The 15,611-nt window shown below is 35.1% G+C and overlaps 1 protein-coding gene across 1 annotated transcript in view; it reads right to left on the reverse strand.

Moving 5' to 3' along the window:
• The window catches only part of PPFIA2 (PTPRF interacting protein alpha 2), a 244,068-nt gene that overhangs the window by 104,193 nt on the left and 124,264 nt on the right, over positions 1 to 15,611 (reverse strand). Inside the window, exon 4 of the mRNA XM_068402092.1 lies at positions 7,482 to 7,556. Coding sequence (XP_068258193.1) covers positions 7,482 to 7,556 — 75 coding nt within the window. The remainder of the gene's footprint in view (positions 1 to 7,481; positions 7,557 to 15,611) is intronic.

The following is a 15,611-nucleotide window of genomic DNA, read 5'->3' on the forward strand; positions in this document are numbered from 1 at the left end:
ACCTTGGCTTTGCAGTAATGCCCTCTGTTCCACAGCTGTATGAGCAACAGACACTACATGGCAAATTTATACTATAAATTCCCTGGAGCAGGAACCAGGTTTTAATTTCTTTTTTTAACAACAAAATGGAGTCCTAGTCCTTTACCGGAGCTCTGTTGGGTGTGTAGTAATGCAATAATAATCATAGTAAAAATGTGCAATAAAAGCACTCCAATACAGATGTGAAGATGGAATACATTACTACTAAATATACCAATAAATATTTATATTTCTGCAGCACTCTGCAACTGCAGTTGTAATTAAGATTAGGCCACACTTTTTTTATGCAAATAGAAATACAGTTTCACCCCAAAGGCAAAAGTCTGAAAACTTAAGCCACAGGTATTATAAAAATGAGAATATAACATCTAAACAAAAGAATAGAATGAATATTTGTCACAGATTTCCTGGTTACTTTTCTTTAATTATTTGAATCAAAGAGTTGAAAAAAAAAAAAGATGTAAAAGACTAAAAATTTGTCATCACTTGTTTAACAATGATCAGCAATGAAGGTGACAGGAATGATGTTTAAGGAGTGATAAAAGGAGCATTATTGAATACTTTTCTATGATGTGAAGCAACAAGTAAGAAAACACTGCAAGGCCTAAAGGGGAAACTATCTGGAGTGTGGGAGAGTTCAAGTGGTAAGGATGGAAATGGGTGACATCACTGAAAACTTTTAGGTCAGTGTGATATTATAAAAGCAAAGCTAAGCCTCTCTCTGCTTTCTGAAAAAGTGAACAAGATGAAACTCAGCAGATCCAGCAGATGAAGATGTAGTCAGAGCAACAAGTTAGGAAGAGGAGAATCCACGAAGAATTTTAGTGTTTTTTTCCTCTGAGAACTTAGACTAGAGTTAGTCGGACATAAAATGAAATAGCTATAGCAACTTAACTAATTATTTCTTGTGCTTATTTCTTTTTTGACTTTGCAAAAAAATAAGGCAATGAATGTTGTAGTGCTGTTGTAATTTTCAACCTCTTCAGCTGCCATGCCACACATCCTAATTCAAATGTGTAGAGACAGAAATTAATGCTGTGGAACATGGAGTACGACAAACATCCACCAAAAAAAAAAAATCATTATTTTGTTTCATTAGCACATTTAAAACTTAAGGGCGATAATAATGTTTTGCAGAGTTAACATTTAACTAGACGGCTAAGGTTAAAGGCAGAATGAGAAGCAATTACGTACAGCACATAAAGATTACATTTCAAACCAAGTTATTTTTAATTACATGCATCTTTGCAGAAAAGATGTAATTTGGCACAATTACACAGACATTTAAAATTAAAGTTCAGACCACAAAGAAGGTCTCTCAAGAGTTAGACCTGAGTAAAGTTATAGCTTAAAAAAAAATATGTAGGAGAGAGTTTACAAAACAATAACTTTCAGTTACACCATTCTGAGAAAACACATTAAACTGAGATACTACAGATAAGGATTGTTTCAGATTTTTCACACAAAATTACACTTAAAGCCACCAGAAATAGGTATAAGCCATCTAGCCTGGCCTTCTTCAGAAAAAAAGTCACTGAACTTCACCCAGTTCCATCCAGAAATTTGATACCCATCATTTCTGAATTTCAGATTGATGAAATTCTGTGTGTATTATACATTCAAGAAATGCACACGCTCTTTTTCTCAGCAAATTATTCGTTTAACAACATTTCTACTCCAAAAATCACTTTGCGTTGTATTACATACAAAGGCTAAGGCCACCAAGGAACTCCTGTAGCAAAAAGTGCCTTAAGCTAATAGGACCTGAAACAGCTGGGGATAAAAATATGTTTTCACATGCAACCATGGATAAAAAGAACACACCATTGTTAGCTGAGGTTTTACTTTAAAATACATATATATTAAATATTACAGAATACTTCATTAGCAGTAATGATATTACAATCACGTCTGCAGCATCCCTCATGGTCAGAGTTAAAACTGTCCTCAACTGTTAAAAGTATCTCCATTTTTTACTGGTTTCTTGACTTGCCCTGCATAGCAAAAGTCAGGCAATTAACACGGTATTTGAAAGATCTTTGGTGAATAAATGGCTACATTTTCTGGTGTAGAATATAAAGAATCATAAATCGCAAATCATCCTTTCTCTTCAGTGACTTAAATAATTTATGAATGCTTTCATGGATGCTATAAAAAGTAGCATAAGGGCACCATAATGAATAAACTAACCCACTTGCAGGAAGAAACCTACTGCCCAAATAAGAGAAAGCATGCAGTTATATGAAGTAGAGATCTATGGTCCAAATCACCTGCAATCTCTCTGATTAACTCTCCAGGAGTTAAATTTATCCTCAAAGGTTGAGTAAAATTCTGTAGAAGCAAGTGGAAATTGTAACAATGAGGTTTTAAAAGGAAGCCTGAGTGTTTTAATATAATCTATGTGTCAATTGACAGAAGCAATATAATGTTATTTGGCATTTGCAAGCAGCATTGGCATTTTCAACAAACGCTGAAGAAAAGCATATGGTAGCACACCTATATATAAACTCAAACCAGTAATCTCTCTGATTTCATATTCTATGCAGTCCCAGTGTTTTCTGGGTTCCTAAAATATATCTTTGAGATAATAAATGTAACTAAAGCTGTATTTTCCATGCCACATTTTATTAACCAGAAAAAAAAAAGAGTTTTGGAAAGCCACTTATCATACGATTCTTATTATAACAGAAAGATTTTACAAGCGATGGAAAAATGTTTAAGAAGGTAGGAGAAAATTCATGTTCAAAGTAAACATAGCCACTCAAAAAATTACTTTTTCCCAGTATAGTATTAACTATGTATAAAGCTTAATTTCCCAAGACTGGGGAAAAAGTTCTAAAGGTCATTTTTTGGGAAACTATTTGTTGAGAGTTCTGGGAAATAGTGAAATCTGTTAATGGAAATCACAACAGTTGTCATTTAACACTGCACATTGCAGCAGAAATAGGTATTAAAGCATCACTATGGGCCATGGTACCGCCTGTCTATAATCTATGTATTCCTGCCCCATGGAAGCCACTAGAGCTTGAGTTCCTGATGATATATGGCGCTAATGAAATATCTTAGTGTGTTGTTTACACATGCTGTAGTTTAGCATACTTCCAACAAAGACTCACACTCGTAACACTAGTAAGAGGATCTCAAAAGCTGTGGAACAAAAGTGGTTATCTTGTCAGTAATTTCAATATTAAAGTTAATTTCCATGAAGATCATAAATGACAAAACCAGGAAGGAAAATTTGCTTCCCACTTCCCTTGCAAATGAGACTCATTCTTCTCCAATTAGTGTGTAAAAAGGAAGCTGGTTAGCAGAACCTTGGCGGAATTTGAAAATGTTCATATACTCACTGAAAAACATCACATTTGCCTTCAAAATGTTCATAGACAGACACTATTGTACCACTGAGCTTTGGTATTGGATGTACCACTTGCAGCTTGTCTAATTGCTAGCTGCAAATTATAACCTTCAGCAACAAAACTATCTGGAGACACCATGGGTTATGTGGAACCAGGTGAAAACCAGCATCATTTCAAAAGCACCTGAGGGGTAAGCAAATGTAGCTATGTTTTACAGTAATTTTAACTAAAAATGGGAGGTAAATTCTTCAGAAAATTGTTAACAATATCTACTATTCATCTTAGCTACAACAGACACAATGAATAGGACAACATCTACCAGCTGTCAACAAATAATGGCTTCCAGTGTAAGCATAAAAGAAAAAAGTGTGATAATTTTGGGTACATTGTATGGTAACTGGTGAAAAAAGCAAATATTATAAGGATGACTATGGAATTTAATTACTGTTGACAATTATCTTGCCCCAGTCTGCATGAAAACTCTCTAACAGCAATCCAGATTGCTGCTATGTTTAAAGGTCCCTTCTACCGCCACTAATCAGTTGCAGCAAAATAAAATATATAGTCAAATAACTTTCCCCCCGGTAAAATGTATATTTAAAGATTTTCAATCTACTCTTTAAGTAAAACATAGGCCCATTTTGTATCTCCCCCGTACCTAGAAGCCCACTGCCTGACTCAGAGAACTTCTGCTGTTTGTAAGAAGACAGACACCTAAATTTAGGTCTATGCATTAGGTGTCTACACATGAGCTTGTTGTGAGAGTCAGTTGCCTAACATAGGCATTTGGTGTCATCGTAGTGACGAGGGGTATTCCTTCCCCACCTCTAGCTCCAGACAGACACAGCTCTCCTGTCAATTTTGTGTTGTATCTGGCATCCCTGGCAGATTAACTGCCAGGTTATCTGGCAGACTGGATTTACTAGAGCTCCACAGACTACAGTTGAATTTCAGACATCTGGCTCACATGTAAACACCTAAATACAAGAATCCTAATTCTGAGCTGAATCCCATGCTCTGTAAGATACAGTGTAATGTTTATTGTTTGTAAACATGTTTTAATAAGGAGCTGACATACCCTGTAAGTATCCTCCAGCTTGACACAATTTAGAACCAAGACTTCATATTCAGAAGAATAGTTAATGTAACTGATTTGGTTAATTCTATCCCTATAACATTGTTGTTAAACCTGTAGTAAACATAAGGATTCCCTTGATAATTCGATGTATATTTTATATTGCAATTAGTAGAGAGAAATTACTTTTTAAAAATATTACAAATTTCTAGCATATTTTAAAATATTACATAAAATCAAAATAATTTCTGTGCAGCATTTATGTGAAAAGTAGATGGATAAGCTACATAATCACTTTTTAATAGAAACTATTGCCTTCACAGAATCAAAACAGCAATGAACCATTTGGTGGACATTCTTGTTTCCAAAAAGTTCAACTGAACCAATGAGAGTGACTTATGCCATATCAATAGTCACTATCAGAACTGCAGACCAAAGCCTTTCCCAATTACCCTTGTATGATTACATATAAATATTAGCTACACAAGCTAAGTTCTCCCAACAGGTCCAACTGTCCATCTCAATTGCCCCTGCAGTTTAAAGTCAATGTGTGTTACTATTTCCTATCAAATATGAAGTGCTTCGTGAGATGGTGTTGGCAACTAGAGCCGAAATCAGCTTTGCCAGAGTTCCAGATTTCACTCCCTTTGGTATGTATGTAATATGCTATAAAGACTGTTAAATGAGAGCTTATGTACCATCTAATGATGGAAAACTACAGTCTCTCAATTTTTCTCTTTTATATAAGGATATTTCCAATAAGTACTTATGACTCTTTGCATTTTCTCATTGTTGCTCTGTCAGAGCCACAGCTATAAGCTTTCAGAGAAAGGTGCTACCTTAACATACACATTTCTACTATTTTTTAAGCCTCAATCTGATACTTGTTATATACCTAATCATATACTCATTTAATCAGGGCACCAATTTACTGCCATCATGTTATGTTTAGATATAGTCCTGAATATGTAGTACACTCTTACAATCAGTATGAAAAAATGGGTATGAAAGAAAATATGAATTCTCTTGGGAGAACAGACATTAAGTGACAGGTATACAGAAATTATTGAAAAACATATATTCAATTCCCTTGGACACTTGGCCCATATAGTACAATGAATTTTTAAAGCCCTTTATTGCCTGTGTATTCACTGTGGAACCTAGTATAAAAACAGGCTTATATATTGGAGTTGTTTAATTAATTTTCACACACTCGTTTAAATAACTGTGTGTGAATGTTATCAAATGCATTAACTGTTTGAAAATAATCCACTCATTCTCTTACACATCTCTTCCCATCTAGCTCTTTTTTCATTATTATTTAATTGAATTTCAATTTTTCAGCTTTAACAGTTACTCATAGGAAACTGAAATAACAGTATTCAGATTGTGCTAATGGTCATGTTATGCTTGGTTGATTAAATGTCCTTCTAAATGTTTTTAGTATCACATAGACACAAAGTTTGTACAACATTTCTAAGGATTCGGGTCAAGAAAGGCTTTGAAAGTCCTATTTCAATTTCATTTAATTGTGCATGTTTTTACTTCTTATTGTCAATACAAGTTTCACTACTTTTTTTAAAACTCTAGATAACAAGGTGATGTTATAAAGACCTGGTCCCATGCTCAGTGAAGTGAACTTGAATTTAATTGGAACATGAATGGGAGGGATTAGAGGACTGGGATGCATCTCAGCTGGCTTGACTGACCAAAAGGACCACTTTCTATTTAATAAACACTATTACAATTAACAGATTATGCAACATAGTGTAACTAAATCATTTGAACACAAGTATTCTGGACATTATGAAATGGAAGAATAAAAGAGAGATTTTATTTTTGCACAGATAAAGTGCAGTTACTTCAGAGAAGAAAGGGATGGTTCAAAATATCTAGTTCATAGAATCATAGAATGTTAGGGGTTGGAAGGGACCTCTGGAGATCATCGAGTCCAACCCCCCGAAGTTCATAGTTTATAAAAAGGAAGTACTAATATGTTAATTGCTGATCCTATTTTTAAGAAGTTACTTTAAGAAAGGAACTTTTGCTAGCTTAATATTGGAAAAAAAATACTTTAGGAGTCTCTATTTTACATTATCACACATTATTCTGAATTACAGGTATTCATTTTTTCCAGAATTATTTGGTAGTACTTTAAGTTTGTGTGTGGCTGTTTTCAGTTTGTGCCTTAAGGCTGAGTAAAATGACACCAGTAAATGGACATAACCCAAAATAGCTTTAATCCAATTCTATTGCTATCTGACTTATTTTTAACAGTGTGAGAAGCACACACCAGGTGGAGATGAGAACGTGATGTGGATGGTGAAGTCAGCAGCAGACTCCATTATTTGTATTTTCTGGCCTCAGAATTGTCTCTCTGGGGTGCAAAATTCCTTTGTATATGTGTGTACAGTTGTGTGTGCAATACAATTTTGTGTTACTGTTCACCCTTCCAAACAAAAGACAACAGTCTGCAAACTACCATACAGGAAAAAAATCTCAATGTCCTAGTTCACAAGTTATATGGCACCACAGTTCACCACGATACACTGTAATTAAAAGGGAAGAGATAAACCTAAATTTCAAGGTCATCCATAATCCTTCCTCCATCAATGTTAACATTTATATAAAGTGTGTATATACGTGTGTGTGTGTGTGTGTTTTACTTAATTTCAGAGTAAAATCGAAATTCAGGTCATTAAATTTTTTATAGTATCTGACATATTCATTGGTTCACTCCTTTTTCACGTCCAACAAGAAATTTGGGAACCTGTCACTAGCTCTTGGATTTTGTTTTGCTCACAAGGGAATAGAAGAAGGGAATAAATCAGTAAACAGAAGGCTGTATTAATCTTACAACCACCTTAAACAAGCCTCACTGAGCAGCTTGCTCGGAATGTAATTTATCTTTTTTTTTTTTCCTGACAGTTTTAAGAAAAGTGACAGGGAACACATGGGACAGAGTATTAAAGAAATTGAACCTCAAAAGGGGAGAAAGTGTTTTATGTTACCTCCTGGTTAGCAGCAGCTAGTTCTTCTTCCAGTGCAGAGACTCTTTCTAAAGAAACCCTCAGTCGTTCCCTTACCTAGAAGAAAAATCAAAATATGTGCAGTAACGTAATTTCTATCAGTCTTTAAAGATTATATAATCTGACATATGCACTACTGTATGCCTTGCCAGTCTGTTTGCAGGCATGTGTGTTGCATCCTTTCTTGAGACATACTGTGTAGTAAACATTTAAACCTAACTACAGGAAGACTTAACCCATGAAAACAGGTGTCAAACTTTAAATGCCATACTGCTTTTTCCACAGTTTGCCTATAGTTTTATGGAATACACAGCAAATGCAAATATTCTAAAACCACATTAGGCATAAAAAGAAAATGTTTTTCACAAGCATCTTTTACAAAGAGTAAGGAAAAAATCATCTTCAAATGTTTTCAGTCCACTCCACGGAAGATAACTAATCTGTTCATATTAATCGAATTCAACAAATTCATTGAAAAAATAACTTGCAGCATTGCCTTCAGGCACACATACTAAAGCTTTTTGATATCATCATGCAGTTTGTTTGGGTTTTGCAAGAAGTCATAAACAAGATATACTCTCATAAGCAGAGAAGACTGCTGTGTTTGTACCAGTTTCCTAGATGACCTATTCTGTTCTAAGGATGTTTATTATCTACTAAATTATTACTATTATTACTATTATATTTATTGTTCAATGTTAATTATTAATATTAAATAATAATATTTTAATATCTCTGAAGACATATTTACTGTTGTTTGAGTGCCCTGGCTCAGCATCAGCTGATGTACAACCTAAGCTAGCAATGCAGGTGCCAGTCTCCCAATATGATCAAAGGCAAATCAGATCTTCAGTGCTGTCTGTAGGTGACTCTCTTCTGACTACGAAGGGAGCCTATGGCAACTCCTCTCCTAATCTACACAACTTCATTAGGCATCTCACATTAAATGACTTTACAAGCTGGCTAATCAGCCAACACTCAAGATATATTTCTGTGCCCATTCTAGCTACACTGCAGTAATGCTGTTCCAGCTGATGATCCATGGATGTTTAAGGCTGTTAGCAACGTTTGTAAGGAAAGTTAGCATATTCTATTAGATCAACAGATGTAGCTGGAAAACAAACCAAAACAAAAATCAATCTTTAATGTACAATGAAACATTGTACATTTTCATGCAAGTACAAATGTTTTCACACCCTTGACAAATACAGAAGACCCCTGAAAAGGATTTGTATGCCCTAATGCTTTCATCCTTCTTCCAGTGATACCTCAGTCTAATAAATATTACCTTTCCTTACATACTTTACTTTCCATTACTACTGATAGAAGTGACATTTTGCAAATAGACTCTGTACTTCCCAAGACTGGCTTAGACTTTAACAGATTAAAATTACTTATTAGCAAAGCTATAACATAGCACGTACACTAATTTTTCCCAAATTAAACTTTGAAACTAACTAAATCTAAACATCAAATACATATTCAGGAAATGAACACTAAAAAATAAAACTATTTAGCCTTTCTAACAAACGTAAATCTAGTTGCTTATGCAGTACTTTGAGTTTTTGGTCGTCTTTACATACTTCAGCTCTATTAAAAGAAAAAAATTTGAAAATGTATTTCATGTATTCACATAAATTATTTGAATGCTCTCAGGTAACTATAGTTTTAGTATACACTAAACATTGCTGCTAGCCTTAACAGAAAAGAAATCATGAGTGAGAGGTGCTCAAAGGAGCAAAAGAAATGTGCGTTGAAGAGTGTTAAGGTATAAGAAATCCCCAAAACTAGAAAGAATCCTCAATTTTATAGTCCAGTTTCTGATTTATTAATTTCCCTCTATTCCTTCAGCACTGTAAGACTGAAAAAAATCAACTGTTAATGTTCCCAAAGATGCATATTGTATCTTAAATGGACATTTCCTATAGGGTGTGAGTATGTAATCAATAGCTGAGCTGCAGTAACTGACTCTGCCTGTTCCTCACCTGATCCAAATGAAGCTTAAGCCATCTTGAAGTGGCAGTGACTGAGCCACTTCTGAGTGGCAGTGGTAAGAGTGAAAATTACTACAAATTTTCGTGACTGTTTCAACTTTTTTCTTACACCAGAACAACAGAATGCAGTGAGAATATGCAATGGAACCCAAAATGTTTTTCCTATTTATTAAATTTTTGTACTTTTTTTCATCAAAGAAGTATGTAAAACCCCTTAATCATAAAGCTGGCTTTCCAAAATGGGCTACATAATTTCTGGAAAATGTGCATAAAGCTTCAGATTTATGGCAGTACATAAGATATCATCAGAGTAATTTTACATAAATTTTGTAGTATTCAATTCTAACACACTTAAAATACTTAAAATTAATTTGAAATATTATATTTCCTAATTTATTCATAATTTCCATCTAATTACATTTTTCATAAAAATACTTCACATAAAATGTATAATGCATCAATTATTCTAGCTGTATTTGAAAAACTGTAATTGTTTAAATAGCTGAAAAAGTATTTCTTACTTCATTCACCTTTCTTTTTTCCTGTTTTTTCAAATCATATTCTGCTTGAAAAACAGCATTAATTCAGCAGTTCTACCAACTTCCAAGAGCTGCTCGATGATCTGTTTCCCTATTCAGATGGATGAAAAGTCCAAGGTAGTATGAGTCCACTATCTGGCACTCACATCTCTCTCCTCTCCTTACTCCTACCATGCTCTCTGCCTTCCCAGAGGTTCCCAATTCCTCTGTGGATCCCAAAACTCTTTCTGTACCTTGCTTCTCTTCCCACTACCATTTCTGTCTCTCACTAGTTCTCCACTATTAAAGTCCATGTCCTACCAGTGAGGGGTGTAGTCCTGTCTCAAGAGGCCTGATTTCAATCAATCATCTCTGTAAATACAGTGGAAGCTGGCAGACAACAATTTCTTAATGGAAACCTAAACCTAGACTTAAAAAATACACAGAAAAATGATAGTCATCTTCCTGTCTTCAGTCCTCTTGGCTGGAAGTACTGCTGAAGGATAAGATGATTGAGAGAAAATCCACAGGACGGTAGTTGTCAATAGCTGAAATGAAATGCAATGAGTTGGTAATTTTACTTTAAATTTTCCTAAGTTTCCTGAAACCTCCATGTATTGAAGCCTAAGTGTTTCATAAATGAGAATGCATGTTTTTAAAATGTGTTATAAGATGTCTAAAACTGGCATTCACTTTGAATGGTGTTAGAATTTGCAAACCAACTAGGCCACATTACTGAGGAGGTCACAGCTCCACAAGGAGTTGGAATCAGAAAAATTATCCTTAACCTTCATATGCTGTGGCACTGTAGAACTGAATCCTATGGACATTTTGAAGCCTAAAAACAACACTACCTGGAAATTATAGGCATTTGTTTCTAAGAAAATTTCGGAGACACATTTTTTACATGGCACTTCAGAAAAAATAGGTAGAGAATTAATGTCTTAATTCTGAATATTAAGCTATTATATTAAAATACATCTTTTTTCATTCTTGTCCCATTGTCAGTAACAACATGGAACAATATCAGTGTGACACAGCAACAGCTGGAAATTGTTTCCTTTGCCTTGCCTTGCCTTGCCTTCCCTCCCTTGTATGCACACAGTTAATGCGCTGCCTTTTTTATAATGACCTAACCAAAATTGCAGTCTGATGGCCCTTGTTTGTTCTCTGAATATAAGAGTTGCTAAAGGAACTGAAAGCAACTCTGCCTTGGCGCAGAAGACTTCTTTTTTCCTTTCATCTGACCAGTGAACAACTAATTCAGATTCGCATTTGCCACGGTGACATTGAAAATGTTGCAACTAATTCTTCATGTTCAACCACATACATAGTGGCTGTTAAAGTTGAGGGAAATCTTTGATTCTATCAGTGAAAAAGAGGAAAAGTGCTACATCGGCACTCTGATCTGACGGAGAAATCTGCTCTGGTTTACAACCCAGAAACTGTAACTTTATTTCTCACTTTAAATTTCTTCCTCAGTCTTCAATTGGTTTCAAAATAAACTTGAGGAAGAACGCAAAAGCTTTCAGGTTTGGTCATTCGCATTCCAGGAAAGAATACAGGCTACAAATGCCATACTAATGTATGTGGTATACATATATTTTGAAAAAGATTTTACGCTGAGAAATATTTACCAGTTAGTAACTGTATTAATGTTTTCCTGAACTTTGTAAGTTAATATTGAATAAACTTTGAATCTAAATACAGAGCAATAGCCAAAGCCTCTGAAAAGCCATATATAAATGTATTGCAAATAATTTGGACTGGATTCCCTCTTCAAATTTATTTCCTGTAAAAACAAAAGAAACAGACCCATCCTCATTTCTGAGAGGTGAAGGAAAGGCTGTTGTTCCTGGTCACTATCTTGCTAGAGACAAAGGAGCAGGAACAAATGCAAACTATTTTTATCTGTTAATTTGTTTTTTTTTTTCATATGATGAATGAAAATTAATGATTAGAATATTACATTGTTTTCTCTTTTCTGGAAGTCAAAGACAGTAAGTGAGTTCATATAGTTCATAGAAGTAAGACTGATAAACACAATCTTAGTGAGATTGTGTTTATCACTTCAGAAATAACATACTACTTAAATTTCGTATGGTCCTTCAATGTATTTCTATTTTCTCGGGCACTAGATAAAGCTTTACTAAATATTGTTTTACAAAGTAAGACTGATCAATCAGAAGATCCTATAATAAGCATTTTTAAAGCACAGATTCCCATTACAGTGCCACAGCCACAGCAGAAAAGGGTTGCTGTCTGCAGGTTAGAGGGTGTATCCAACATGTGCCCAGATGACTGGGTATTCCTCTGGCTTTTAAAAGCAACCACATTATCTTGAAATGTAACATAGTCAATGTCATGTTAGTGCTGCTGTCAGTACAAAATATCACCCATCTTTCTCTGTCTCCTAGCAACTGCTTCCCACTTTATTCCTTGCTGTCAAACTCTTTCTTCTTTCTCTCCAGATCTGCAGCCCACAAAGAGCTTTAAAAAACCACTTGCACATGCTAGAATTGAATCACTTTTTTTTCACTAACAGTCTATTGAATAAAAGCTCTCCTAGCTACCTGCTAAAGAGTAAAAAGATAGTGATAATGTTGACATGAATAGGTTGTTTTTATTTGCTAGAATATTAAGTATACTTTTCTGCTGTGAATTAATCTTAAGAGAACCAGTGTTTTTTGAATCTTAGATAGGACAATAACACCTGGTAGTTTCTTTCCTCTGTGAAGATCTACTCGAAACTTTTCTTAAAAAATCGACAAAAAAATGGGTTTGGAGAAGAAGTTGCTTCAAACAGTTTATTCTTTCCAAATGCACATTTAGAATGTTCAACCCGAAGCTTAAAGCAAAATAGAAGAAATGTCTGCAGGAAAATAAACATGTTCAGACAGATATTAGAAATCAATTATAGCTACAGAATGGTATAAATAAAATAACCATTTTTCTAGTTTTTGTTCTTCCTGAATTGCATATAAGGAGTATGTACTTCCTGACCCACTCTATACTCAACGTCTATTCTAACCGTGAAGCTAATCTGAGCTTCTCTTTTCTATTCAACCCTAATGATGTCTAGTAAATCTCATGTTCATTTGCTATATTATAAACTATTCCAATATTTGCTATATTATAAACTATATACAATATCCCAAAACATTTCATAGTGCTGTCTTACATTATTTCTACAACTTTTAATTGCATGAAATAAACCAAAGAAAGATATCAGCTACTTAGCAGCAGTAAGAGAAGTCTTTGAGATTGGAAGCATTAAGAAGGTCAGGGGTGGTTAACTGAAGAGAAGTTTCCACACAGACTATCTTCCCTATGAATACAGCTGCAAATTTCAAGTGATTTATGCAATAGCAAAGGCTATTAGAAATGTTGTCAGAATTTCACATTGGTCCCAGTTGTAGTCAGTCCTAACCTCTAGCATTGAAAACTTTCAATTTTTTTAACAATTCTCATTGTTTGTGGGACATAACCTAACCTTACAGTTAGAAAAAACAGTCACTGAATTTAACTCTGAACACGGAGAAAATCTAGAATTGGTAGCAGAACTGCCCATGTCCTGTGTTTTCAGATTTCTAAAAATTTTAGCATAATTACATATATCAAGATGTTTAAAAATATGTATACCTTCTGTCAAATTAAATTTCTAAATAATAGTAATACAGTTAGTGCAGTATCAATTTCATTTGCTGTGACACAACTCACCGAAGGAAACACAATGAGATTTCTTTGAGACACACATAAAATAGTAAATATTTATAAACTAAATTAACTCTTTGATTATCCCCATGCCCTAAAGTGAAAATTCTCACAAAATACACGACAGCTATGCAGGAACAGACTATGAAGACTGTTGTTTGGCACTGCTAGGATCTCATATGGATAATGGGGTAAGAAAACCAGCATACTCTTACTACTTTCTACTCACTAAGATGTAACTATTGGGTTCAGCCAAACAGGACTGGCTCTCCAACACGGGAAGATCATGACAAGCTTTCATTCTACAGGGGGTGAAGGGATGCTGAAGGAGCTGTCAGACACTGAAATAACTGTCAATGACAGTCATGCTTTCTCTGAATAATGCAATCATGGCCATGATCTCTCTGTGGTGTTCTGTATTTCAGCCAAAAGGCAAAGGCAAAGCCCAGATTTCATGTAATATATAGAGAGCCACAATAGGCTTTTTGAAATAAGTTAATGTATCATTCCTGGTTCTCCTTATACTTAAGCAGGCCTACCTGGAAATATGAACCCTGAATTGATATGTTTTATTTTCCATCTTCCAGTCTGTTTTGTATTTTTCATTGCATTTTGTTGTAGTAAGGAGGACGTTTTTGTAGTTCTTGTCCTGTGTACATAGCAATCCTTGCATGACAAGTCAAGTTTTGTGGCAGAGCTTGTTACAACACCTTGAGACGTTTTAGTGTAGGAAGTGAAAACATGAAAGAAAATTTGCACTGAGGAAGAATGTAAATACATTCTTGGGATTTTTGTAAGTTTAAAAGGAAAACATTTTTATGAAAATATTTGCTATGCTTTTTCAAGGGTGTAACACTAAATTATTGGTTTCAATGTCAACATTTTTTGTGAAGAAAAAAATTAAAGAAAAGTTTCCATTATTCATTTGCAAACGGTCATGATACCTTTTCAATGCACTTTTGACTGTTTTCATTACTCTTTATCCATTAACCTACTTCAGTTTTGGGTGCATTTTCTGATAGGGCAGTGTTTATTTCCTGTAACATCAGTATATCATATATCATGGGTTTTTTGCCTCAGTATTTACTGCAAGGTTCTGCCCTCAGGCCTCCCTGAGCATAGTGGCAGAATCAATGGGAGTGAGGCGTAAGCCTCCTCACAGGAGGACAAGACATACTTAAGTCAAAGGGTGTAGACTGGCTGCATCCAAAGGTGCTGAGAAACTTGATTATCTCCTCACAGTGAGGTGTTTTTCATCTTTGAAAGGTAATGGAAGTCAGAGGAGATTCCTGATGAGCGGAAAACCCACAACTGTTGTATCCAACTTCATGAAAGGCAGGAATTATCCTGGGAAGATTCAGGGAAGCACAAGCTGGCCAGCGTTGGGAAGGTTATGGAGCAAATCTTCCTGGAAGCCATTTCCAGGCACATAAAGCACAAGACAGTGATTGGGAAGAGCCAGTATGACTTTGCCAAAGGCAAATGACATCTGACCAACTTTATTGCCTTGTGTGATGAGATGACTGGCTCCATGGATGAGGGGAGAACAGTGAATGTTTTTTACTTTGTCTTTACCAAGGCTTTCTGCAAGATCTTCCATTTACCCCTAGAGAAAAGGGTGACATATGAATTGGAAAAGTGGATTATACAGTGCATAGAAAATTGGCTGGACCACAAGGCTCAGAGGTTTGTGATCAGTGACACAAAGTCCAAGTGGCACCCTACTACTATGAATGGAATAACCCCGGGCAACAGGACAGGCTTGGGAAGAGAAAGCAGTTTTGCAGAAAAGACCTGGGGGTGAATAAGGCCAGACACACAGTTCAGTCAGCAGGTTGAGGGAAGTGATTATTCCCCTCTGGACTTTTGAGACCGCATCTGGTTTT

The sequence above is a fragment of the Nyctibius grandis genome, chromosome 5 (assembly GCF_013368605.1).
Source record: "Nyctibius grandis isolate bNycGra1 chromosome 5, bNycGra1.pri, whole genome shotgun sequence".
Lineage (NCBI taxonomy): Eukaryota > Metazoa > Chordata > Aves > Nyctibiiformes > Nyctibiidae > Nyctibius > Nyctibius grandis.